Source organism: Seriola lalandi, unplaced genomic scaffold (genome assembly GCF_002814215.2).
Source record: "Seriola lalandi dorsalis isolate HSWRI2012SDOR001 ecotype SW California unplaced genomic scaffold, Sedor1 jcf7180002054885, whole genome shotgun sequence".
In the NCBI taxonomy this organism is placed as follows: Eukaryota; Metazoa; Chordata; class Actinopteri; order Carangiformes; family Carangidae; genus Seriola; species Seriola lalandi.
The window spans coordinates 4,908,640-4,933,566 of NW_019525437.1; the positions used below are offsets into that span (position 1 = coordinate 4,908,640).

Consider the following 24,927-nt stretch of genomic DNA (forward strand, 5'->3'; position numbering starts at 1 on the left):
CAAATGGCGGCGTGTCTCACCGGCCTCTGCAGAGAAAGGTGATGAGATGATTGGTGTGATACGCCAAATACAGTCTCAGCTTGAGGTTGCGACCTGGTGAAGTATCGAGATTTGGTACTTTGTGTTCTTTGGGTTGAGATTACAACATGGGGGAAAGAGAACGCCTTCAGGACCAGCAGCGTTACACCACAAGTTCACTAACACTTTTTTTTTTTGTGTGTGTCTGAACTTCTTCAACAATTTCAACTTTCAACTGTCAAACCCAGTTGTAATATCGACGTGTTAATGTGACTTGAGTGGGTTGGAATGGCAATTTGGGGGAAATGAGCAACAAGTTCAAAACTCTGAGGGAGCACAGTTGTGTTTCTGAAATTTTTAAGTTAAAGAAAACGGGATTTGTTTTTGTCAGATCACTTGGCAAGAGCAGCGCCGTGACTCCATTTGCAAAAACAAAAGATTTTACACCAATATGTTTTCAGTTTATCATTTAGCTTCCAACTAAAGTTGTTGCACAAACAGTATAGTATTATTATCTCTAGACAAAGCACAGTGGGGGGCTCTTAAAGGTCCCATATAGTATAAAGGCAGATGTCCATGTGTTGTTTGATTATAAAGCAGGTCTAGGTTCTGTATTAATACTGTGAAAGTATCAAAGCCTCAGTCCTCAGAGAAATGCACACAGCCTGTATTCAGACACTGAGCCTTAAAACCAGCCGTCAGCACTTCTGTAACTTTGTGATGTAACAACAAAGCATTTACCGCTCTCAGCCCTGCCCCGAACCCCGCCCTCCTGGACCCACCGTCCGACTCTGCTCAGAGCCTCCTCTCTTCTGATTGGCTCACTGACCTGTTGTTACATGAGCTCCAGAGAGAAGCCTGAGAGAGGAGATGTAAAACTACACTGAGATGGTTTTTGGTTCTTGAAACCACAAATATATCTTCTAATGGATCAACACTTTAATAAAACACTGGATAGGTGTCAAATATGGGACCTTTGAACTTGAGGTTTATCATGAAGAAATTCATACATAAATCTATATAAAGAGTTATAGTTGATAGAAATTGTGCTAAAGTGGTCATGGTTGCATTGGCAAACAGCTCTCCTGAGTTACATTGTTTCATGGTTTGTCATGCAGTTCACATCCTGGTGTTTGAAGATGCTGTTCCAGATTTTTTTTCCCCATTCAGGGATGAAACTTTTCACATTTCATCTCTCATCCTGCTGTCAGCCAAACTAACAGCGACTCGTTTTTACTCTTGTCATGTGGGAAGCAGTCTGACACAGACTAATGGCCCAGTTTGATGTGCGATTTTAAGAAATAATGACGCAGCGGAACAAAAAGCAGATCCTCGAGCAGTTCAGCATGAAGGCCGGGTATTGTCTCTCTGCAACAGTGATACAGGCAGTTTGGCTTTAGAAAATTAAATTTAAAAAAAAAAAGCTTCCCTATTTGTTTTACGGTGAGTGATTGTTTCCCTCATCGGGCTGTTGGAAATTTAAAGAGAAGAAACCAAACAAACAAAAAGAGCATTAAAGATCTCTGCTTTACAGGACACACCCTTTTGTGTTTCTAACACATTAAGGAAACCTTGAGGCCACTCGTAAAATAAAACAACATCTTTCTCTCTCGGCCATAAAATAAAACAAGATTGGCTGCCTCCGCAAAAAAACACACAGGCAGCACTTTCCTCCCTGTTTTCCTCTGAGAAGAATGATTGTAAATGTGTAATTAAATTAATAAAATAGTCCCGGGTAGTAAATCACTGCCTCCGAGGATGCCTGATTGCACAGCTGCATATGTGTGTGTGTGTGTGTGCATGAATGCATTTTTTGCGTGTAAGAAAGATATATGCCGGGGTAGGTGCGTGCAGGAGTGTGTGGTTAGGGGTGAGCATATTAAAAACAAAATGGCAACACAGGCTTTAAATGTTCCCCAATCCTGAGGGCAAGGCGCTCACACAGAATTACCTCTGGCGGTTAGTTAGCAAGCTGAGGTTGGGGGGCGGCGTGGCGTTACGCTTCGGTACGCAGTGCCAGTTTCTGCCATAATAAAGGCATTAAAAGCGTCTCATTAAACTATTTTGGGCACAGGGGTTGGTGTGGTGGGGTGCTAAGGGTAGGGAGGGGGCACAAGCATTAAGGCAGAGGCGCTGGCTGCCAGTGATTCTGTGCCAGGGCACCTCTATGTCACTGGTGGCTGCAGGGATGAAATTACAAACAGATGCTTATTAACGGGGCTCCAGGGGACCTGCGTGATGAGAGAACAGAGGCTGAAAGAGAGAGAGAGGGGTGTAAAAAGAAAAAGGTGTAACGGTGCACAAACAAAGCCACGTTCACACTAATGCAGATAAATGTCAAAACACTGATTAGTTTGTTTTTGGCCTCAACTCAACGTACAGCTGTATCACAAAAAGAGTTTGTGACCTACTCTGTTACTATTATTATTATTATACTTATTATTATTATATTAAATAACAGGATAAAAAGCAGTGATACAACCTCATATCACAGTGTGGACACCAACAGCCAGTGTTAGTTTCTTTAAACTGTAAATGGGATTGAAAACAGAGTGTTGCTTCAAGTACAGGTGGGAATATGAAACACCAGGAAGTGCAGTGTGACTTTACATGATACCAAGATGTTTATTATACTATAAAGGATGACTTTTCTCATTCTCAGCGAGAGCCGGGTTATCAGAATGAAGACATTCATTGAGCAGCGATGACCTTGTTAGTTTAGAGAATGGGGCGGCCGTGGCTCTGGAGGAAGAGCGAGTCATCCACTAGCAAGGTCCATTCTCTGCTGTTTCTGTCTGCATGTCAGAGTATCCTTTGGCAAGATACTGAACCCAAAATTGTAACATCGGAATATGAATATGTGTGAATGTGGCTTGTAGTGTAAAGCACTTTGAGTGATATATTCAATTAGAAAAGTGCTTTATAAGTGCCGTCCATAAAGCATTTTAAATACCAACTGACAGAGTAAACATTTGTTATTAACCATTACAAGCTGTTGTGTATTTTAAAGCTCCATATTTTACACTTTTCCTGTGTTTTATTTTGAAGTGTTGATACATTAGAAAATATATTTGTGGTTTTAAGAACCAAAAATCAATCAATGTAGTTTTACATCTCCTCTCTCAGGCTTCTCTCTGGAGCTCTAGTAACAACAGCCAATCAGATTAAGGAGGCTCTGAGTCTCTCTTCTGATTGGCTCACTGTTTTCTGAGTGATTCAATGAATATATATATCACATCTCATGTAAAACACTCAAAGAAACCAAATCCTGCAAGCTTGGATGGTGGGTTTAGGTGGGCAGTCCTTGGGGCGTGGCTGAGAGCGGTGGCTGCTTTGTTGTGACATCACAAAGTTTCAGAAGTCCTGACAGCCTGTTTTAAGTCTCAGTTACTGAATACAGGCTGTGTGCATTTCTCTGTGGACTGAGGCTTTGATACTTTCACAGTATTAATATAGAACCTATACCTGCTGTATAATCAAACAACACATGGACATCTGCCTTTATACTATATGGACTGTTAACATGTGTCTGATTAACAGACAGTAATAAAAGGAAATGCCTCATCATTGATATAGCATGTATATCAGAGTGTATATCAGAATGGGCAGTGCTGATTTGAGCCCTGGTGTTTCTTTGTTCAGGAGTTGTTTCGCAATGCATTTGAAAAAAAAAAAAAAACACAACAAAACAAAATTTTGCTAATTGTATGAGGACTGTTCAAAAACACTCCAATTAAATGTGGCTTTTTGTCAAATACCACAGACCTTATTGACAACACCTGATTGGCTGAAAACTTAAATAAAAGATCACAGGGAGCTTTGGAGGAGACAGAACAAAGCTTCATCCTGCTGAGACCAAGAGGAGGAACAGACCATGTTTGGACCAGATGCTGGTGGAGATTCAGCTGCTTTTTGGTTGTTGGGGACTTACAACAATATGAAAATGTAAAGTGTGTGGAAAAAAAACTGTTAGACACAAAAGACATCTTTGAGTGGATGTGTGTGGATAAAGTAAAAGCATGTGACAAAGTCAGATCAGGACGCACCAGAAGCAGCTTGACATGAAGGAATCTTTGGGTCCTGCTGGATTTGACCAGCGTTCTATCAAGAGCATTTGATTGACGTAAATAATAAGTAAGGCTTGTGTAGCTGTGGCCGCCGCTGTGGTGGAAAGCAGAGTTTTGTGTAACATTTGAGGTGCCTGACGATGATGATGATGATAGGAAAGAAAGTGGGCACGAACGGGCAGCACCGCCAGCCTCCACCATAGCAACCCTTAGTGTTTACGTTAAATGTGGGACATGGAGCAGCTCTGCGGCTCTGATGTGGTGCCGTGTCACCAAGAGACAGAAGAGACAGACTGAGAGAGAGGAGAGAAGCTCTTTGAGAAATGATCAACACCAACAAACGCACTGATGAAAGAGCCCGGCCGCAGATTAAAATGCCTCATTTCATGAGTAAATTTAGACGGGCGTTAAGACAAACTGCTGCGGTGGCGACAGCAGATACATTTACGAGACTGTAACTCGAATCAGATCAGCAAACGGCAGAAATCAAATTACTCGGCTGTCTCTTGTGCTCGACTGCTGCTGCATGTGAAGACGCTGGATCAGCGTCAGTGTTGACTCGCTTCCTTCTCCAATGATAACTGAACAACATCAGGATCAGTTCACATCACGTGCAAAATGTGTCTGAGCAGCAAAGACAGTTCATCCTTGGGGTTGAAGTAACTTTCTTATCAATCAATATGATGAGTGACAATCTGATCATAATACAGTACAAGTGTAAATAAATTTGCGACTAAAGCACATGTGAAATAAAAATGATGAAATATGATAATGAAACCAATAAAATAGATAAAAGACTGACAAAAATAAAGATAAGTGGAAGCTGTTTTCTGTTGGGGAGAGGACGGTAGACTGTAAATAAAGATGGATGTAGCCTCTGTGATGTCACCCATAGGTTTCTGAAGAGCGGTTTTGAAGCTCAGAGTGAGCTGCACCGATGTCGCCATCTTGGCAGTGCCTGACTCCGCCCCTAACTCCCGGTTAATCCAAAAATGGGCAAAGAGGTGAGGCGTGATTTGTAGCAAGCATAAGCTCGCCCACCTGTCACTCAAAGCGGCCACACCCTTAATTATGCAGAACTTTAAGCCTTAATAAAATCTAAACGGGTGAGTTATATAAAACCAAAGCTGTTTTTTGTTCCGGGCTGTAAACGTGTTTATTTCTGCTGTAAAGTTGGACATTTTAACATGGGAGTATGGGGATTGACTCACTGTTGGAGGTAGACTCTAGTGGTCATTGGAGGAACTGCGGTTTTTGGAACGTCAGTGTTGGCTTCATTTTTCAGCCCTGTAGATTGCCGCTAGGAGAGGACATTATTTTATCCAAACCAATCAGCAGCAAATCACATATCCGTCCAGCTGACGTCCCTTTTGTTTAACACAGGAGCTGAGGGAGCACAGTCATTGTCGTGCCTGCACAGCTCCTGTCAGGCTCATTTTGTCAGACAGGAAAGGACAGAATCCACTTCAATTAATTGATATTAATAATCTATAATCTAAAGTCCACATGTTTCTAGTGAAGAAAACGTAGTTTCTTGTGTTTACTTACTATGCACACGAGACTGTAACAAACACACATACTGTGCCTCAAAGTGCAAATTTAAGCCTTTCCTACTGCCTGTGTGTGTGTTAATATTTCCAGTTCATGTTTGTGTGCACTGTACTGTAAATGACGTGCACAGTGATATCAACACATGAGAAAAACGAAAGGGCCTGGTTCTGTTTGTTTTTTTTTTTGTGTATATTTGTGTGACTGTTCCTGATCTTTGCGACTGGTTCCCATGGTATCAGACCACCATGTCCCCCAGTATCAGCTGGCTCGCAGTGGTTTGATGATGCAGATCAGGAATCTGTCACCCAGAGCGAAACGCGTCGTGATGTTTAGAATCAGACCCACAAAATGTGGACGTGGTTTCTGAGGCGACCCGATCCCTGGATCTGATTAACTGTGTGTTTGTGGGAGGGTAGCTTGATCATTGTGTGTGTGTGTGTGTGCGTGTGTGTATGTGTGTGCCATTTACCATCTCCTCTATCTATCTATCTATCTATCTATCTATCTTGCAGAGACAGATTTTTCCTATATTCACATCAGTTGAGGACATTTGTTTGACAGTTTGGGAAAGTAAGGAAACTTTTGAAAAGTGACAAAGTAGTGAGGATGTTTTTGGAAAAATTAGGTCATATAGGAAACTTAGGACATTTTTGTAAAGACATGTTTTAAAAAATAAAAAAAAATTTGTTTTGTAAAAACTTTTGGGAAAAAAAGTGTTGGAAAGCGAGGACGATGAGAGAGCAAGGACAATTTTGGAAAAGCAGGGACTTATTGAGATTTGGGGATGTTTTGAGAAAGCAAGGACATTCAGAGGAAATACGATGGACACGAGGACAGTTTGGAACGTGACAATGTTAGTGGTGAAGTGAGGACATTTTTTCAAAAGATAGATTTTGATAAACATATTTTGGGAGAGCAAGAAAAAGTGAAGACGTAGCGAGGATATTTTTGGGAAAATGGGGACATATTGAAATTGAATTTTTTTTTTAAACACTCTTGGAAAAATGTTTGAAAGTGAGGACAACTCTGATAAACTCAATTTGAGAAGCGAGGACAGTGAACTTACTGACATATTGAGAAGTGGGGATGTTTTGAGAAAGAGGGGACATTTATAGGAAATATGATGGACGTGAGCACATGATGATATTTGTAGTGAAGTGAGGCCCTTTTGGGGAAAGAGGGGACACTGGGAAAGTGAGGATACTTTTGGAAAATATGATACTTCTTGGAGAAGAAAATATATTTAGGAAAATAATGACTTTTTTAGAAGAGTGATGACATTTTGGGAAAGTGAGGATATTCTGTCCTCTCCTCACGTCTCCAAAGAGTTAAGGTCCAGATTAGGTTTAGGGTTAATGTTAGTGCTCAGTGAATGAATTATGTGTGTGACGGTGGTTGTGGTTTTGGTCTCGGTGGTGTTTTGGGTTTTGAGAGTTCATCAACATGAAAACTTTCATTCTTTGGATCCAGTTCACGACGTCTCTTAATCATTTACGCCCCAAAAAAGTTAAAACACTTTCACATCACAACAGATGTTTCAAAGACAAAACAGCATCAGAGACCAACATTTTACCAACTGGCTGCTACTTTCAATAAAAGCTTGTTTACAGGAATTGCTTTTCTATTTCTCTTTAAAGTGCATGACCTCTGGTTTCAGTCCACATTCATGTTGGTTTTTTTTTTTTACCTCCTCTCCACTGATCCTAATAAAACTTGATTTTGAAAATAATCAAATCAGTTTTATGTAATTGTTTATGAAGAACATAAAAAGGCCTAACAAGGGAAGGTCATAAATTAGCCTAATTATTACAGCTTTTTTTTTTTTTTTTTTTTTTTGGAACAATGACTCATTATTGCTTTGCATATCACAAACACGACACATACTTGGATTTAATGTGATTAACTGGCTGCAGTGCGGCTTCAGCATTTCTCAGCCATAAATCTCTATACTCTTTCTCTCAGCAGGGGCTCTTTACCACTGCCTGAACAAAAAAAAAAAAAGAAGAAAAATCCCAAATTCACGACTCCTGTTCATTTTGTTCCCCTCGTAATGAAATCAGGTAATAAGGGCGTGGCAAACGAACCGAGTGAGCGCTCATATACAGCACAAGACTACCAGAGACTCCAGGGGAGATGTGGCACTGCTGTTCGCGGCGTATACCTATGCCAGAGACTGCTAATGGGCATTCTCTCCCTCTAACTTTGCTTGATTGGGACCAGATGTGTGTGTGTTACACTCTGGGAAATGGCTGAGATGAGAGACAGCGAGGCCGCCAGAGCCACAATAAATTCGTGGAATGGCTAATGAATAAAACAACAGCGGATTAAATGTGCCATAGCTAAAAATAATTTGATTAAGAATCCAAACCAGCGGCCAAATTGTTGGAGGCCATGCTGGAGACAGCTGTATCTTTATTTGAGCTCTGATGTACAAGACCACATTTTCCCTCCTAATGAGCTTCTCCGAGACTTCGATCGAGGTCTTTTTATGGGGATTTCTGGGCAAAGCTCGAGGCCTGATGAATCAGTTGTCATCACATGTGATTGCCTGTTTAAAAAGTCCCAAACTTTCTGACTCTGTTTAGTCAGGTTCAGCCAGGGTCAGTCCAAAGTCAAAACACACACCCCAGTTCAGCCAATAAGCTGCAAGTGTCTCCAGCTCCCTGCCACTTTCATTAATCAGACATCCCAGGGAAGGCACAGGCCTCTTCTGGGCTCGGTGCAGGACCTGATACCTGCAGATGTACAAGGATGTACAGAGACAATTAACAGTTTAGCATTTATGGATATGCATATTGGCCCTTCCCATAAGAGTGAGATGAGAAAGTTGATCTCATTTCTGTGTGTTAAGTACAGAGCTGGAATCCAGATGTGGTTCGCCTAGCTTAGCATAAAGACTGGAAGCAGGGGGAAACAGCTAGCATGGCTCTGTACAAAGTTGAAAAATACACCAACCAAAGTTCATGTTATATAATGTCTGCTGAAGCTGTACCAAGACTGGTTTTAAGTTGGTTTTAGTGCTGGAGCAATTTCATCCGCCCGTCATTCACCTGTGCAGCACAGGCTACGTCCACACTACTACGTTTTCGTTTTAATACGCCACTTTAAAACAAAAAAAAAGATCTCTGTCCAAAAGATTGTTTAGCGCCGAAATGACCTCCATCCATGCTATCACACCTGAAAACGCATACATACATGACCATTCATGTACACTGGGCATGTGAGAGCCGGTGTAAACAGGAGGCAGACTGTCCACTCTGTTTGTCCTAAACTATGCTAAGCTAGGGATCGAGGATGCACAGAGATTAAACTGAAGTCCATCTTCTCATCTGGCTCTCACTAAAATATATTTCCCAAAATGTCAACGATTTCCTTTCCGAGGAGTCCAAAGAGAGTTCACATTTGCAGTTTGTTTGGGGGGCTCTGTGATGGATGAGAGGTCTGTATGCCTCAGGCCGGCTCTGATGAACCCCCCCCCCCATTTCCACTTCTAATCCTCCCCTCGTCTCTCTCTGTCTGAGCGTCTGTCTTATCTAACTGCATGTATTTTTTATCTCAACACAGCTGACAGGCCGACTGCTCTGCTGGGGCTGCAGCTGGGACTCGGGTCACGGGACGAGGCCAAATGACTGGCCGTCAGACTGAAGGGCCTGTTGAAAGCCTGAACGCCGTCCAAAGAGCTCACTGGTGCGTACAAAAGGGCCCGCACACCGAACTGGCTGCCAGGGCGCTGGGAGCTGCGGGGGCAGGTGAGACAGGGAGGCATTGTTTGGTCCTGTTGATCCTCCTTACAGGTGGGACTCCTCAGAGTCTGGAGCACAGACTTCTGTTCAGATGGACCAGGGACACTCTCCAAGAACATTAAGAGGGTTTGACATGAGGTTGGAAAGACACAGACTGAGAGCCAAGTCCGGAGGAAATGGTAATGATGGCAGGGCCCAGGTAGAGTCGTAATTGTGAGGTTTGATAGCCTTAAGCTTTAGCAGATTGAATGATAGTAATTATATCTGCACTTTTTAACTTTTGTCAACACGTTTCACTCATATCAAATTATTTTTAATAGCATTCAAGATTCCACAGTTTCCAACGACACCAGTACGTCAGCAAGAATTCAAGGTAAGTATGCGTAAAATAAATAACAATATTTTCATCTGCAGCTTTAAGTGTGATAAATGGACCTGTTTAGATTCATTTCAATTTGTGCTTTTGCAAATGTGTAAAATGTCTGCATTGAGGAAAGTGAGTTGTTGCAACATGCACATTTTCAGTCAAAGAGTGACATAGACGACAGCCTCATCAGATCATCCTGTACAGCATAACCTCTAACAGGAAGCGTATTACTGCCACGCCAGAAAAAAAAAGGCATCAGCACCATGTTTCTAACAAGATGTTTTTTCATGCTATAACAACAAATTTTAAAGTTATAAAGTGATAACTTCAAACTCATGTTTAAATGAGGAAACGGTGTGGAGAGAATAAACTGAGGAAATATGGCTCCTTCACATGATTTGATGACGTTCTACTTCATGCTTGGGTTGAGACATGGAGAGATTCAGTTGTTATGACACACGCTCTGCTTCTTTTAGTTTCTTGTTGGAACGTGAAAAACAACGTTTTATAACAATAAACTTTTCACATTATGACGTGATACTGATCCCTTTTTTTATGGTGTGCCAGAAATACGCTTCCATACACACCTGCACATCGTCATGTAGATGTGTTGGCAATTTAACATGTTAGTCTCATGTCCGAATAAGTGCTTGAGTCAGTTGTATGTAAAAGTTAAGTTCTGTAAAACTTCTAACAGCACAAGTCTGAACTCACTGTGGCCAGATAAATGTTAAAAGTACAACAGAGGTTTTTATACAAAAACATTAATTAATTAATTAATTAAAATAAAATTAAAAATCGCTTGCCTCTTGTGGTCAAAATAAGTATTACAAAAACCAACATTCCTGACTATTTTTTTTCCACTTGCCTCTCAGGGCTTCTGTAGTTTAAACATGTAATGAGGGAAATCAAACAATGTATTATTCACCTTAATAAGAACACTAGAATAAATGTATCACTCAGTCATCATCTCTCATGCATCTCATGTGAAATCATACTATAAAATGTTCTTTCCCTTTGCACAATAATCAAAAGACCAGAACTTCCTTCTTATATTTTCAATTTATGAATGTCCAGTTTAAAACAGGCAGCAGAATAAGGTAAATGTTATTAAATTAAATAATAAATAATGAAGTTGATGAATGAGATTCAGGGGTGAGTCATTAAGGTCATTAACTTTTATAATCCATCACTGATGCAGCCTGTGGAGGAACAGAAAACAGTCTTCTTCCAGTTTATTATGTTTATTATGGAAGTTATGAGCCTCTTATTGTAACGGCCCAGTCATGACTGGATAATGCCACAACAAATATTCACTTAACAGAGCCCTGTTTGAAAAAAAAAACACTATAAAGAGCTAAATGAAGCCAGCACTGTTGTGTATTCTGTGTCAGAAATGGTCAAACACTGGTGAAAAAGTGTTTCTCTAACATTAAAGTTATACCTGAGGGAAAATCAGGGTTCAAAAGCTTTAAAACATCATTACAAATCCCGATGAAAGACAACAAGGAGAGAACAGAACCCCTGAGAGAGAGGAGATAAACCAAAACAGCACTTTCTGTTCAGGGCGGGAGAGACACACAGAGAGACTGAGAGGCAGACGCTGAGGGTGAGGAGAGTGAGCGATAAAGGGAAACAGTGTGCAAGATGTCAGGACGCCGTTTAGCGCTGCAAACCGGCTGCAGATGGCAGGACGAGAGGTCAGGGATGGAAAATTAAAGAACAAATTCAGAACAGCAGCCGAGGAGGAGGGAGAGGAGGCGCTGTGGCCGGAACGAGGGAAGAAGGCCGAGGGGTCAGCGTGGACTCTGCGTACAGACGGTTTTTTAAAACAGCAATTAGAAGTTCCTCCAGCTCCCAGCCAGAGCCATGGCGATGGCCTGACCCCTAATCATCCTCAATTTCTTTCAGGCTCCAAGTCTCTGATGCACGTCTCCTCTGATTGGCTGTTTATTCTTCACGGCGCTTCCTGTTTGATTGAGCACCACGGGCTGCATGTCTTTATGGATTGCAGGGAGGGCAAAGGGGATGTGCACACTTACTGCACGTGTTAAATCATCTACCACCACGAGCAGTCAATCTTCTATTCAAAACAAATTCATCTCCCCAATTCCCACTCCTGTTGCAGAATGCGGACACCGCTGCCAACATAATGGTAATCAACAATGGTCATTATGGAGAAGAAGCCAGTCGGAGGTGGGAACCAGAGCTGTAGCGTATAGAGCTGTGAAGTGGGAGGGGTTGCTGGTTCTCAAAGTTTGTCCTCATTCCTGATTCTTATTTCAATTTTTTCTTTTAAAGTCCTATACTTTCCATTCCTCTGGTTTTATTTAGGTTTTGAAATCCACGAGATGATATATTAGTTTTGTGTCAGTCCTTGATTCTCTCTTCTGATTGGCTGACTGTTTTCTGAGTGGCGCACAGCCACCTACAAACACAGATAATGGATTTCATCAGTTGGTCAAATTCAGACAAAAATGCTTCAGTATTTCAGAAAAATTAACTTTAGCCACTGGTCTGCAATATTTCTATCCCTGGGACGGCTCTGCAATGATATGTTGGCTTCCTGACATCCAACGATTGTGCAGTGTTCCCTCATCGTTCTTCTGTCATGTAGCTCGCTAGCTGAGGGACAGCATGACCACTTGGTGTTGTGTTGTTAATAAAGTTAAAACAACAAAGGACAGTGTTGGATTGTGGCTCCGGGCTGTGCTGGGGACATGGCTGAAGGTGGTGACTGTTTTGTGACATCATTAAGTTACAGAGTTCGTTTTAAAGGAGAGCCAATCAGAAGAGAGGGGGCTCTGAGCGTCTCTTCTGTTTGGCTGACTGCTTTCTGAGTGATCAAATAAAAATAAAGCAGATTTCAGGTAAACCAAATCCTGCAAGGTGAGATGATGGTCCAGGTGGGCGGGGCTTTGGGCATGGCTGAGAGCAGTGACTGCTTTGTTGTGACATCACAAAGTTCCAGAAGTCCTGACGGCTGGTTTTAAGGCTCAGTTTCTGAATACAGGCTGTGTGTATTTCTCAGTGGACTGAGGCTTTGATATTTTCACAGTATCTAAGTAGTAACTAGACCTGCTTTATAATCAAGCAACACATGGACATCTCAATGTTAAACACAGAAACACTCCTGGAAAATGTAACAACCATATAGGTTTATGTAATGGCCACCATCTCCCTTCAATTTTTGCTCTAGAAAGGTAAATACATGACATGGCCCTCCAAACATGTTGACTATGAGTAAGAGTACTTCTCTTTCTACAGTTTTATCTGCACCACTTCAACATGTGGAGAAATCCAAACCTTGACAGACCTGCTGTGGCTAGTTACAGTTGTTAAGCTGATTGGATAATTGCTGTTCGGAGGGTGGGCTTTTGCAGTCGGTGCCATGGTGAGTGAATTTCTCCAAATTTGATCCAGAATCAGAAGGTGAACAGATTTAAGGACTGTTCCTGCAGAGTGTCATCTTAATCTTCCGCTCACTGTTAGCGCCATGCACAAGAGTATTTGAAGCTCATACTGAAATGCACCTTTGGTGTTGTAGTTGACGTCTCTCCTTCAGTTTTTGTGTCCACAGTCTCATGCCCTTGATTTTTTTTTATTCAAAGAACAAAGAATTTTTTGACACAGTTTTTTGTTCCTGCATCAATCAAGTGAGTTTCATGTCCTATCTAAACCGCTACAAGTGCTACAACCATCACCTCACAGAACAGGACACAAAACGAAAAAGAAACATAAAATTCCCACCCAGAAAAGAAAATGAAAAAATAATTAGTAAAAACTGTGAAACATAAAGATGCATTACTCTAACAATGATATCTCCATAAAAGAGACCTTTGTTTGACCATAAATGACTCGTTATGGTGGTGTCAGTGATGCATCTATATACTCTTTAAGGCTGCCAGATTTTCAGAAAGTTGTTGTATCCTTTTCTTGAACTATAGGTGATCTTTTCATGACAAATACTACAGAAGCCGAGAAAGGCCATACTCACAAATATGTTATTATCCCATTTTCATCATCAGGGTGAAAAAATAATTGTGAGTATGGCCTCTCAGCTTCTGTGGAATACAACTGTTAATTTTCGACACCCATCTATCAGTGATGAGACGGGAATCAGAATCAGATGTTTCCTGCATGGCCACACATAGAGCAATTTTCATAAATGTAATTTGGGAATTAGTTGAAGATGTGCTGACATTTGTGAAATTCCCAAGTAAGAAAAAATATTCCTGATTTTTAGTAAATGGTATACAATATGCAAAAACACCTCAGGAACCTCAACATGCCGACATGAGTTGACACTTTGATTGATTAGAAGGACACTAGCCAAGTTGATGTTTGGAGGTTTTGCCCAGTTAATTGTCCTGGTTCCCACCCTGAAAATACATTTTGTTTAATCAGCCGTGTGTAAACATAGTTCAGACTGACTGTGTAAAACAGTGAGAGAACTTTCTCCAGTTCTTTGAAAATGCGTCTCGACACACGTGGACGACAGATCTGACATGTTGAACTTCTGAACTGAGCGCAGTCATCATGTTAACCTCCTTCTCCACTATCAGTACCGCTTGTTCCTACAGGGGATTTATACACTTCCCCCACCTCTAACCCTGATGTGCCTCCACAGGTCATCGCAGTAATGAGCCATGTGGTCCCCTCTGGCTCTCCCTAATCAGGGATCCAAGGCCGTCCCATCCTCGGCCTGACGCCGCAGCAGCAAAACACACACTGAATCCAAAGCAGTTCTCTCCCTGCCATCTGGCCTCCATGCCTGGCCCTGTCTCCACTCTGCCGGCGATTTATGCCCTCCTGAGGTGTTTCGCCTTTTAACTCGCACATAATTGGCCCCCAGATGCAAAAAAGATGTGGAGGCCAGTTTTTATTAGTTGCCAAGCAGAGGTCATTGTTTTTGCATCGCTGCGACTCCTCGGCACAGCCAAGGTTAAAAAGATACGCTTTATGTCTGTGTACCTTGACCAATTACTGAAAAAAAAAACATGGACCATGTGCAAAGTTGTACATAAATGTAGGTAATGATGGAATACAGAGTGAATGAAGGCAGTATGTGATGAATGACAAAAAAGCAATAAAAAACAAATCATACAGACTAATCTTACACAGTCCTGAAATACCTTCCGTCCTGTCTCCTGTCCACTGACCCCACCTCCACCTCCACATCTGACTCACCAGACATGATACGCCTGCTGTCAATTTGCAAGAGTTAATAGGCGATAGTCACAAGAATAGCACATGACATGACAGGAATAAGGAACTTTACGGGTTTCTGGGTAGCTGGAAAAGTCAGATTAAAAGGTCTGACATCATTTCAAAGTTAAAACCCCAGCAGGTGATAAACGGTGGAACCTGTTCTAAGGCTGTGTTCACAATAACAATTACACTGTGAGACTACAACTCAGTAGAACACAGCCTGGTGTGATTTGTTTTGGATTTGATGCTCATACATTTATGTGTAAGCTGTTTTGCTATTTGACCTATCCGTGCGTAATTTCCTACAAAAAAAGGGGAACTTCCCCAAACGCCACGGTCTAGTTCACACACTGGTATGAACACACTTTAAACGTGTGTCTGAGATGCTTTAAACCAGGGTCTCAAACTCTGCTGGCCAGGTTGTTCTTTATTTTAATGAGGAATACAAACTGTATTTCCCTCAGACTGAGTGCATTTCTCTGTATAATCAGTAACAAAATGCTGCTTGTGATTGTATTCCCAGCAAACAGCAGCTCTCTCCGTCTCCTACATTTTGGTTTGCCACCAGCATGTAGGGCACTATCAATCTATAGCTTATTAAATCAAATTAGGCTACACACATGTCAGCTGTCCTCAGCTGTGCTGAAATGATCTTTTCTGATCTTCTGTTGCTAGTTTAAACTTGCCTGCTTAATCAATGTTATGGTTTATTACAGTTCATTTTCTTCTTTATAGCACAAAACAGGCCTATTCTTAAATGAGGAACATATTAAACAAGCCACGCTCTGACAGCAGGGTGTGTGTATCCCTCCACTTTGCAGTACAGCCACTTAAATTTCATGCTGCTTTCACATGAAGTAGATCTTTAATTAACCTCTGATCCCTCTGACCCACAGGCAGCCCTTTAAAGAGCTACATGAGGCAGTGGATGAGAATTAGAGGAAACATGGAGGAAAATGAAATGAACACACTGAATGATGTGAATAAGTTTAAGCAATAAGTGTTTTGTTTTTTTTAATTCATTTTTATTTCTGGAAATTATTAGAAGCCTTATAGTAGTCAGGGTGCAAACTGTGAACAAATTTCGTTATGAACAATGGACGATTCATCTTAAAAGTGTTATCTGATTAAACATCACAAAACCATAATACAAACCATAACGCCTCAACTGGCTCACAGATACTAACATTTAGATTACGGAGACTTGTAGATTGCCTGCAAGCAACAGTAAAATTTTGTGTTCTTATAAGTCATGTTTTCTTTGTAAATATGCATAAAAAACTAAATCTATTTTAAAAATATCTATTAAGATAAACGGTAGCGACAAGAGAGTAAATGCACTCATTACTCGTTAGTATTAGTTTTTTTTCTATTTTTATTCAGGCGAACTGCAACTTCTACTTCACCGGGCTTCTTGGGGTCCTTGACGTGGCATTAATAAACAAAGATGGAGGTGGCATCCCGAGCTTCATAGAGTCTGTCTGTACATTTCTAGCTATAAAATGAATATTAACTTCAGTTAACTGTCAGCAAGTGTCCTACATGTCGTATTTTGTGGTCTTATTTATGGTACATTAGGTGTTAAGTGGTACAATGAGCGCCTGGGCTGGTTTTTCTGATGAGGAGCTGCGGAGGATGCAGCAGAAAGGTAACGTTGCTTACTGCTAACGTTAGCCGGGAAAATTAGCATCTGTCTCCGCTTTGGCTTCCCCGGTGGTTGGCTGTTTTAAATGAACCTTTACATTTATTTTCTGTAAAACCCTTATTAATCTTTGCTGCGTGCATTTTCAGACTTAGCGGGTGCCGCAGCGACTGCCCGCGGTCGGAAGCCGGCTCCAGCCAACCGTAGTCGGCAGCAGTTACAACGGGAGAGGGCCCTTCAGCTCGCCGCTCAGAAAAATGTAGGAGCCGGGTCTCCTGTCCTTCCACCAGAGCAGCAACTCACCAAGCCGCCTCCGCCGAAGGAAGAGCCTCAGCCCGCAGCTCCAACAGGTGCTCCGGTCGTCAGAGTGGAAGTGCAGCCGAAGCACAGCGAGATGAAGCCGTGTGAGAACCACCAGCCCGCAGCAGAGGAGCAGACCCCGGCTATCAAAGAACTGGAGAAACAAGAGGTGGAACTGTTAGTAAGGTTTTTGTTATGTTTTGTTATCATACACACCATAGAGGTACAGCTTGTTGTTAATGAGCATGTAGCCTGCTTTGCACATAGCACTTACCTCTCTCCAGCTGTCATTCTCCCTTTCATCTTAAGACTGATTTGATAATGTACATTATCCTGTGATTTGGACAGTGCTACCACAGCAAACCTCGGGATGAATCAAAATGTTACTTAGCAGTTTTCAGATCTTACAGATGTCTACTATCTGCAGCTGCACTCTCCTTCTTACTGGCTGGATACACGCTGCTCTATCATAATGAGAGGCGGGGCAGCAGCCGGTGTGGTCTGTTCAAATATTGGATTTAAACCTAGGTTTTGCCTTAGACAGACATGTCATCATTTTTGACAGAATGCAGACATATGTGAGATGCAAAAGTGCAACAAGATGCAGACAGATAATAAAGAGAGACACTTTTCTTTTCAAAAGTATTTTTATTGATAGTTAACCAAAAGGCACAATACGGTGTAAATGTTGTCACCATGGCAGGTCATGTTTTTCGACATAAATCAGGACTCAAGCTCAAACTTTCCACTCCCACCTGGCTCAACTGATCAATAGCAAAGTCTAACTTCATGAATGGACAGACGATTACTAATGCAATTAAAGTGCAAGAGCAAATAGGATGAGATGTAACTAAAATGGGGATTGATTTAAATCAAAATTCATTATAGTGAGTTTATATTATTTGCTGAGCCCAAAACTTTAGGACTATATGGATATGCAGAGATATAATTGGCATTCTTCGGATGCTTGAACCTTTTATGTACAGTATATGTTGAGGTTCCACCATAGAATAAACATTTCCACTAAATTCAAGGTACATATTACACTTTTCCTTTATACAGTGAATGTTATTAGTTATGATATAATGTTGTGAACTTTTAATCAAACTGCCTTTAAAGTATATATTTGTTTTCATGTCTCTTTTGGCATAAATTTGAAGGATATTGTCAGGCCCACAGCTTCTCTGCAGGTATCAGTGTAATTTTCTTTCTATTTTTGTCCTTTTGAATTTTAAATGCCTTTTTTTGTTTGTTTGTTAAATTCCCTTTGTGTCTGATCACAGACGGGAAAAGACACGTCTAGAGCAACTGCAGCAAGAGCAAAAAGTAATCGAAGAGAGAAATAAGCGCAAGAAAGCTCTGCTGGCAAAAACGATTGCTGAGAAGTAAGTACAGATGGCTGGGTAACACGGTGAGCAATATGATATGATGACAGATGGGAATGATGGCCAAAACTATGAAGGAAAAAAAAGACTCAAGATTGAGCAAAAGAATTGAATTTAAAGTTTGTCATTTTCCACAGGTCCAAACAGACTCAGGCGGAGGCTGTGAAGCTGAAGAGAATCCAGAAGGAGCTCCAGGCCCTCGATGACATGGTGTCCAATGATATCGGCATCCTGAGAGGAAGGATAGAACAAGCCAGCTGGGACTACACCGCTGCCAGGTAGAGACACACACAACATGAGGAAATTAAAAATTAGACAAAGTGTATTTTATGAAGAAGTGCCTTTGATTGCTGACAGATTATTGTGTGAGAAGCTGTACCTGTGTGTACTGTACGCAGAGGAGAGGAAGGCACTGGACATGCTGATTCAGTATGGTCCAGTCAGCCAAATCCCAAACACCTGTCTCCTCTGGCTGTAAGCTCCTGTACATCTGACAGGCCTTTTTCACAGCAGACATGCTGAGTTGTCACAGCTGTTACTAATAACAGTACCGACGGCTCAGTTTTATTTAAGCGTCCCAGCGAGCTGTGACACTGAGCCAGCAGGCACAATAGTCCTTTCATACAGCAGACATTTTGGAATTGTAACAGCAGGAAAAGCACAGGTGGGACTGATAACATTAGAAACGACTGAATTCCATTTAGCTGGTGCCAGGGTCCTGGTGTTGTGATAACTAATACCAAGGCAACCAGACATGTATCCACAGGCAGCTGCTCTTCTGATGATTATATGTTGTGAACTTGTTAGCAGTATCTATAATGATTAAGCAAGGCCCCAGGTTTGCTGGTTTCACTATAGGCAGATTCAATTCAGTGTGCTTTATTGGCATGAATGTCAGGTGGACAATATTGCTAAAGTATCACAGACAATACAATATCAGGAAAAAAATAAGTAAAAAATGTACATATATGTATACACACGTATAATCTATCAAGTAAAATCAAATAAATAAGTAAAACAAACAAGAACATTAAGCATTTGTGTGTATGTGTGTGTGTATGTGTGCATTATTGTACCATAGAGAAGATAAGATATTCCTTTATTAGTCCCACAGTGGGGAAATTTGCAGTGTCACTGCAGCAAAGTGGACAGTACAAAGAAAGAAAAACTGCAAAATGACAATAGGTTCTCTAAAGTAATAATGCTTGTATTGTTTACGAGCAATAAAGAAACAATTATTGCAACAACAATATATTGATATAAAATGGTGAGTATGAGCTGTGAGGAGACTTACTGCAGCGTGTTGTGCTGCCGTTCTCTCGGGCTGTGACATGCACTGATTCATCTCGCTGCTTCTGTGGCGCTGGCACTTTTTTCTCCAAGTAGTAGATGATTCATGTTGTAAAGAACTCCATGGATTCCACCTGTCTCTGTGGACAGGTCTGACACAGCTCTGTATATTTTATCTTTTAAAAAAACAAACAGAACAAAACAGACAGACAAACAAAAATAAATCCAACAAGTAATGTACAGCACATCTACTGTAAATCCTCTCATTTTAAACCCTAGAAACACTGCCCCCTGCAGCTGCTTTCCAGTACTCATGTGGAATGGTAATGCACAGAAACCTCCCTCAGCGAACACCGTCTGCAGCTCACACAGATTAATGCAGCATTAATATAACTGAAATCCTGAATCATTTTCTAAATATAAAATAAAATTTATGTTTAACTTCCTGCATCTTGAATCATGATATTGGTTAATTTTCCACCAAGACCCTGTACAAAGACTGTAACCTGTCTTATAATGAACTGTGTGTCTCTACTCACAGAGATCCAGTGATTCTGTAGTTGACCTTGTGTGTGTAGCTGTGATTTCTCTCTGCAGCCTGTTGTGTAGTGAGATGAGCTCCATGTCATGAACACTCTTCATTACAGATGTTTGTGTAACGGGAAGTGGAACTGACCTTCACACACTCATTACACTGGACTCTATTATGGTTGTGTTGATTTAATCAGTTGCTGAGGTGCAACATAAGACCCTGACAGGGAAATTCAACTTCTGGAAAAGTTTGACATCATCTGGTTTGTTACCACAGTGTTTCCAAACAGCGTGTGATGTTTCTGTTCCTCACAATTAAAACAATGTTTCTGTATTCTGACTCTATGGGAGGACTTGTGTCTGTCCTCTGAAGGGCTGCGTTTGAAAATACTCCATACAAGTGCCAACACAATATCTTTCAATCTTTAATTCACATCCCTCATTTTTTCAGAAATTCTACAATAAAACATGTTTTCCATATTTAAAAAAAAAAAAAGAAGCCAAAGTTCTTAAATGTTGAATTTTATCTGATCAATTGTTGGTAAATAAGATTATGTTCAGGATTTCACTGCCAACTGTTGGTGCTCGATCCTCTGTGCTACAGGCACATTTCAGTCAGCACCAAACATGTAACTTCCAACTCCAACTAGGGCTGCAGCTGCTCATTATTGCCATTTCCAATTAATCTGGTCGTTATATTTGAAATAAATTGCTCAGAAAATGCTGATAAATGCCCAGTGCAAGTTCTCAGTGCCGCCTGTAACTTCTTCCTGTTTGTGCAAAAGTAAAAGACATTCAATTTAAAAAAAGATAGAAAAACAGAAAATCCTTTTTTCTTTAGAAGCTGGAACCAGAGAATATTTAGCATGTATTTCTTGAAGAATGATTTAAACAATGTATTGATTATCAAAATTGTTAACTATTAATAATCTGATGGACTAATCAGTTATTTGACCAATCATTCCACCATAATCATCAGTGATTTAAAATAAATTTCTCTTGTGCTGAATTCTTACCTGATTTGCTCATATGTAGTTGCATTTTGACAAAAAGCAGGTATGAATAAGTTTCATAATGTGCATTCAGCATATTTGGTCGTAGTACGAGCACTGAAGGAATCCAGACGGGAGGACTTGAATTTGTTGCAGCAAATATTCAAAATGAAATGAAACACTCCTACTAACACCAAAGTGTTTATTTATTGAGGAAAGTAAAACTGAGATATATGTATAGTGTGATGCAAAGTATATATGACAAACTGTTTACGTTTTCTCCGGTTATTTCCTCACATTTGTCACAGAAAGCGTTATGAGAAGGCAGAGGCCGAGTATGTGGTGGCCAAGCTGGACCTGCACAAGAAGACGGAGGTGAAGGAGCAGCTGACGGAGCACCTCTGTGCCATCATCCAGCAGAACGAGCTGCGTAAGGCCCACAAACTGGAGGAGCTGATGCAGCAGCTGCAGCTTCAGGCCACTGAGGAGGATCTGGAGAGGCTGAAAGAGGAGGAGGAGGAGGCAAAGAGGAGAAGCTGCGCGGAGACACAGAGAGACAGGAAAGAGGGAAACGGCTCGGTGCAGAATCAGGAGGGAGCAGTGGAATCAACCAAAGACTGCAAACCTGCAGAGGAGGAGGGTGTGAAGGAGAGGGGAGGTGACGCACCGATTATTGAGCCACCAAAGACTGAACAAGACTGTGAAACACTAGAAAATGGTGTCCAGAGAGAGACAGTGGCCTCCTGATGCTCACAGAAGAGAGACAATCATTTCTCACCTGTTCTGTAAAATATCTGGACATTACCACATATTCTCTACTATAGGAGTCAATACAAAACACTAACAATAATACTATCAGATAGATTAAATGTCTTTTTAATCTGCAGGTGTGCTGTAAATCAAGGGCTGGGTATCAAATCTGTGAGTACATCCAAAGCCCGTCTTCTAAAAACAGGACTTTGACACCAGAGACCAGGTTCCGGTTTCTGCACATTAACTGCAACAAAATCACTTCGTCTTGTGTCGTCGGTACATTTTTCAATGTTAAACCAAGCTGAACAGTTTTCCCTCACCTTGACCAAGAGCTTTGAGTTGATGCTTTAGTTGCAAGAAGCACATGTTGTAGGAAAGCATATTAAATATGTTATCAGTATTTTCCAGATAAGTTCTCTATGAACATTTCCAACTTTGCTGATCTGCTCATTCAAAAAAAAAAAGTTTCCCTCCCATGTTCATTTAAAAATCCAAAAAACCCAAAACAACCATGTCACTTGATAGTAACACTTCTATTAGATGATTCTGCAAAGCCCTGGATTACAATTTGTTTTTTAAAAAATCTTGTTTTCTACAATATCTGCACATAGTAACTGAGGTATAATTAAGATTACAGAAAGATTGTGGTTATGGAAAATTAAATATGTTTAAGGTAGGGTTAGTGTGAGGCAACTAAGACACTTTGAGGGAAAGATTGTGGTTCTATATCCACAGTGGCACTGAATGTAAATCATGAGGTAGTGTATGGCCGTAGTTCCTATGGATTCTGGGCTGTAAAAAAAAAAAAAACGAAGCCAGGTGACATTATGTCTCTTTTAAAATGTATTTGAATTTGCATCTTAGTGCATATATAATACAAAATAGTGCCAATTTTAAACTGTATTTTATTCAAAGTTCATGTGAGGCTGCTTGTATTTAACATTTTAAAACTTTTCTTTTTGTAGGAAGTTCAAATATAAAAAAAGAGAGCATTGTTTTGGTATCTGTCGTGAAAATCTCCTGCAGTACCCAACTCTCTCAGTGCGTCTCAGCGCGAGCCGTCAGAATCATGTTCAGCTGCAGAACAAATCAGAAGAATATCTTGCAGCCATTATCCTCAATTGGGTCTTTTTATATACGTGCTTCCACAGAGAGCTCTTCTTCCAAACATGTGGTTTTACAACCCATGTGAATTATTTCTCTGAGCAAAGGTTGAATTCAAAAGATGACTGTTTTTGATTGTTGTCTCTCTCTCTCTCTCTCTCTCTCTCTCTCTCTCTCTCTCTCTCTCCTTTTTTTTCGGGGGGGGGGGGCAAAAGGAGGAAAGATAGGTCCTGTTTACTTCCTGGATGGAAAGTGTCTGTTTCATGAGGACAGAGCTGAGCATTAATCCGTTTCTGTTCTGAACGTAAACCCTCCTGTCTTATAGATGAACATGTTAGCTGGCGCTGGGCTCGTGTTTCACAAAGCTAATTCTCGTCTTGTCAGTGCAGCTGAGGAGCAGCGGGCCTCCTGAATGGTAAGATGATATCTGTTAATGTATGTACGGATGCTTTCAGCTGCATGTGTTTCTGCAGACTTACACTACACTTTACTTTCTGTCGCTGCACATGGTGTCTGGAATAATATATGACAATAATGTAAAGTTTAACTCTGAATATATATATATATATATATATATATATATATAAATATGTGGGCCTGACCAAAGTCTGGTTTTGTAGTTTGAATGTTCTGCAGTAAATGCCTGATGCATAGTAAAAAGTAATTTAAATGGGGTAAATATTTAAAAAGGTGATATTTCGATATACACTCCAGGGTGATGTTTTACTAAAATAAACTTTCAAGAGCACATTTCCTCTTGTGTATTTTGTCCTCACTCTATCTTTTTAGCATTTAGATCATAAGTTAACTGCATGACTGAAGCTCGTGGTCCTGGAAAGTATTTACACCAGGGTGGGGGGGGTGGTGGTGGGGGGTGGCACTTTGGGACTCCCATGGCTTTTTCAAGTCGTTTTTTAAAGTGTAGTAAGTGTTTCTGTAAACTGCTTTGAGATTTTACAGCGCTCTGGTCACATCTGGCCATCTGAGAGGAGAGGCCGTAAAAGCAGCTTTTTTAATTAGTCGGGAGGTAGAAGCTCAGAGAGGGAGAGTGACCACCGGCCCGTCTGTCCCCGCCGAGACTCCCAAGGTCAACGTTTGAAGTCCTCAGGAGCAGATCTCACCTCCCGTTATCCAAATTCAAAATGTACTCGGGGTAAAACAAACTTAATTACGTCATTTCTACTCGACTCTTTGTTTTTTCACTGGCGGGATACAGTACATTTACTCAATTACACTTTCCTGAAGTTTTATTTTCTGCTAGTGCTCTACATGTCAGAGGGAAAGATAAGATGAATCGTAAATTATGCATTAGTGCATAAAATGGATATCGTGAATTTAGTCAGTTACTGAATCCTAAAAATCTTTTTTCTCTTTTTCTTTTTTTTTTTTTTAAAGTGAAAAAAATCTGCCAGTGTGGTAAAACATTCCAGTTTTCTCTTTCCGTCTAATTCCAAGCAGACATTCACTTATCAATCAAATATTTTAAACTATTGATCTAGATTAAAGATATAAGTTTAAACATCCTTATTTTTCCAGATCCTTGAAGAAAATAGGTTTTAGGTTTTAGACTTCATCTGTCCTCTGAGGTTATAAAGTAATTAGAATTGACTCCACCTCCACTGGCTACAACAGGAAAATGCTGCTCACGTGTTAATACATCAATAATCAAAATCAATAAATCTGTTCAGAAAGGGGCCATTGCTCCTTTTGCAGGCCTTTAACTTGAGAATATTTGATCTAAAGCCCCTCGGTGAATTTATGTAGAAATGCGTTTTGCAGCTTGAACTTGGACAAACTTGTGCGCGCGGATGTTTGTTTTCTTCCACATCTTCCCATGATCCACCTCACTGCTCAAGTTTAAAATGAGAGTAATAACAATTGTCACGATCGTTTGAGAGAACTCCTGGGAGCGGGATGCTTGAGAAAAGAAATGTGCTCTGGATTACGACAGAGAAAAATGAGAAGATACAGAC

At 40.8% G+C, this 24,927-nt stretch overlaps 1 protein-coding gene across 3 annotated transcripts; it reads left to right on the top strand.

Moving 5' to 3' along the window:
• Positions 1-16,381: 16,381 nt before the first annotated feature.
• Positions 16,382-23,704, top strand: gorab (golgin, rab6-interacting). 3 transcript variants are annotated; one of them, XM_023429005.2, is made up of 6 exons: positions 16,382-16,605; positions 16,749-17,076; positions 18,060-18,089; positions 18,183-18,284; positions 18,422-18,562; positions 21,406-23,704. In XM_023429005.2, exons 1-6 carry the CDS (start codon positions 16,551-16,553, stop codon positions 21,842-21,844), a joined length of 1,095 nt encoding a protein of 364 aa, XP_023284773.1. In that variant the 5' UTR covers positions 16,382-16,550; the 3' UTR covers positions 21,845-23,704. The 3 variants fall into 3 exon arrangements, with proteins under 3 accessions (XP_023284773.1, XP_087036157.1, XP_023284774.1); XM_087180031.1 differs by lacking the exon at positions 18,060-18,089 and having other exon boundaries at positions 16,749-17,085; XM_023429006.2 differs by lacking the exon at positions 18,060-18,089 and having other exon boundaries at positions 16,383-16,605.
• Positions 23,705-24,927: the final 1,223 nt, after the last annotated feature.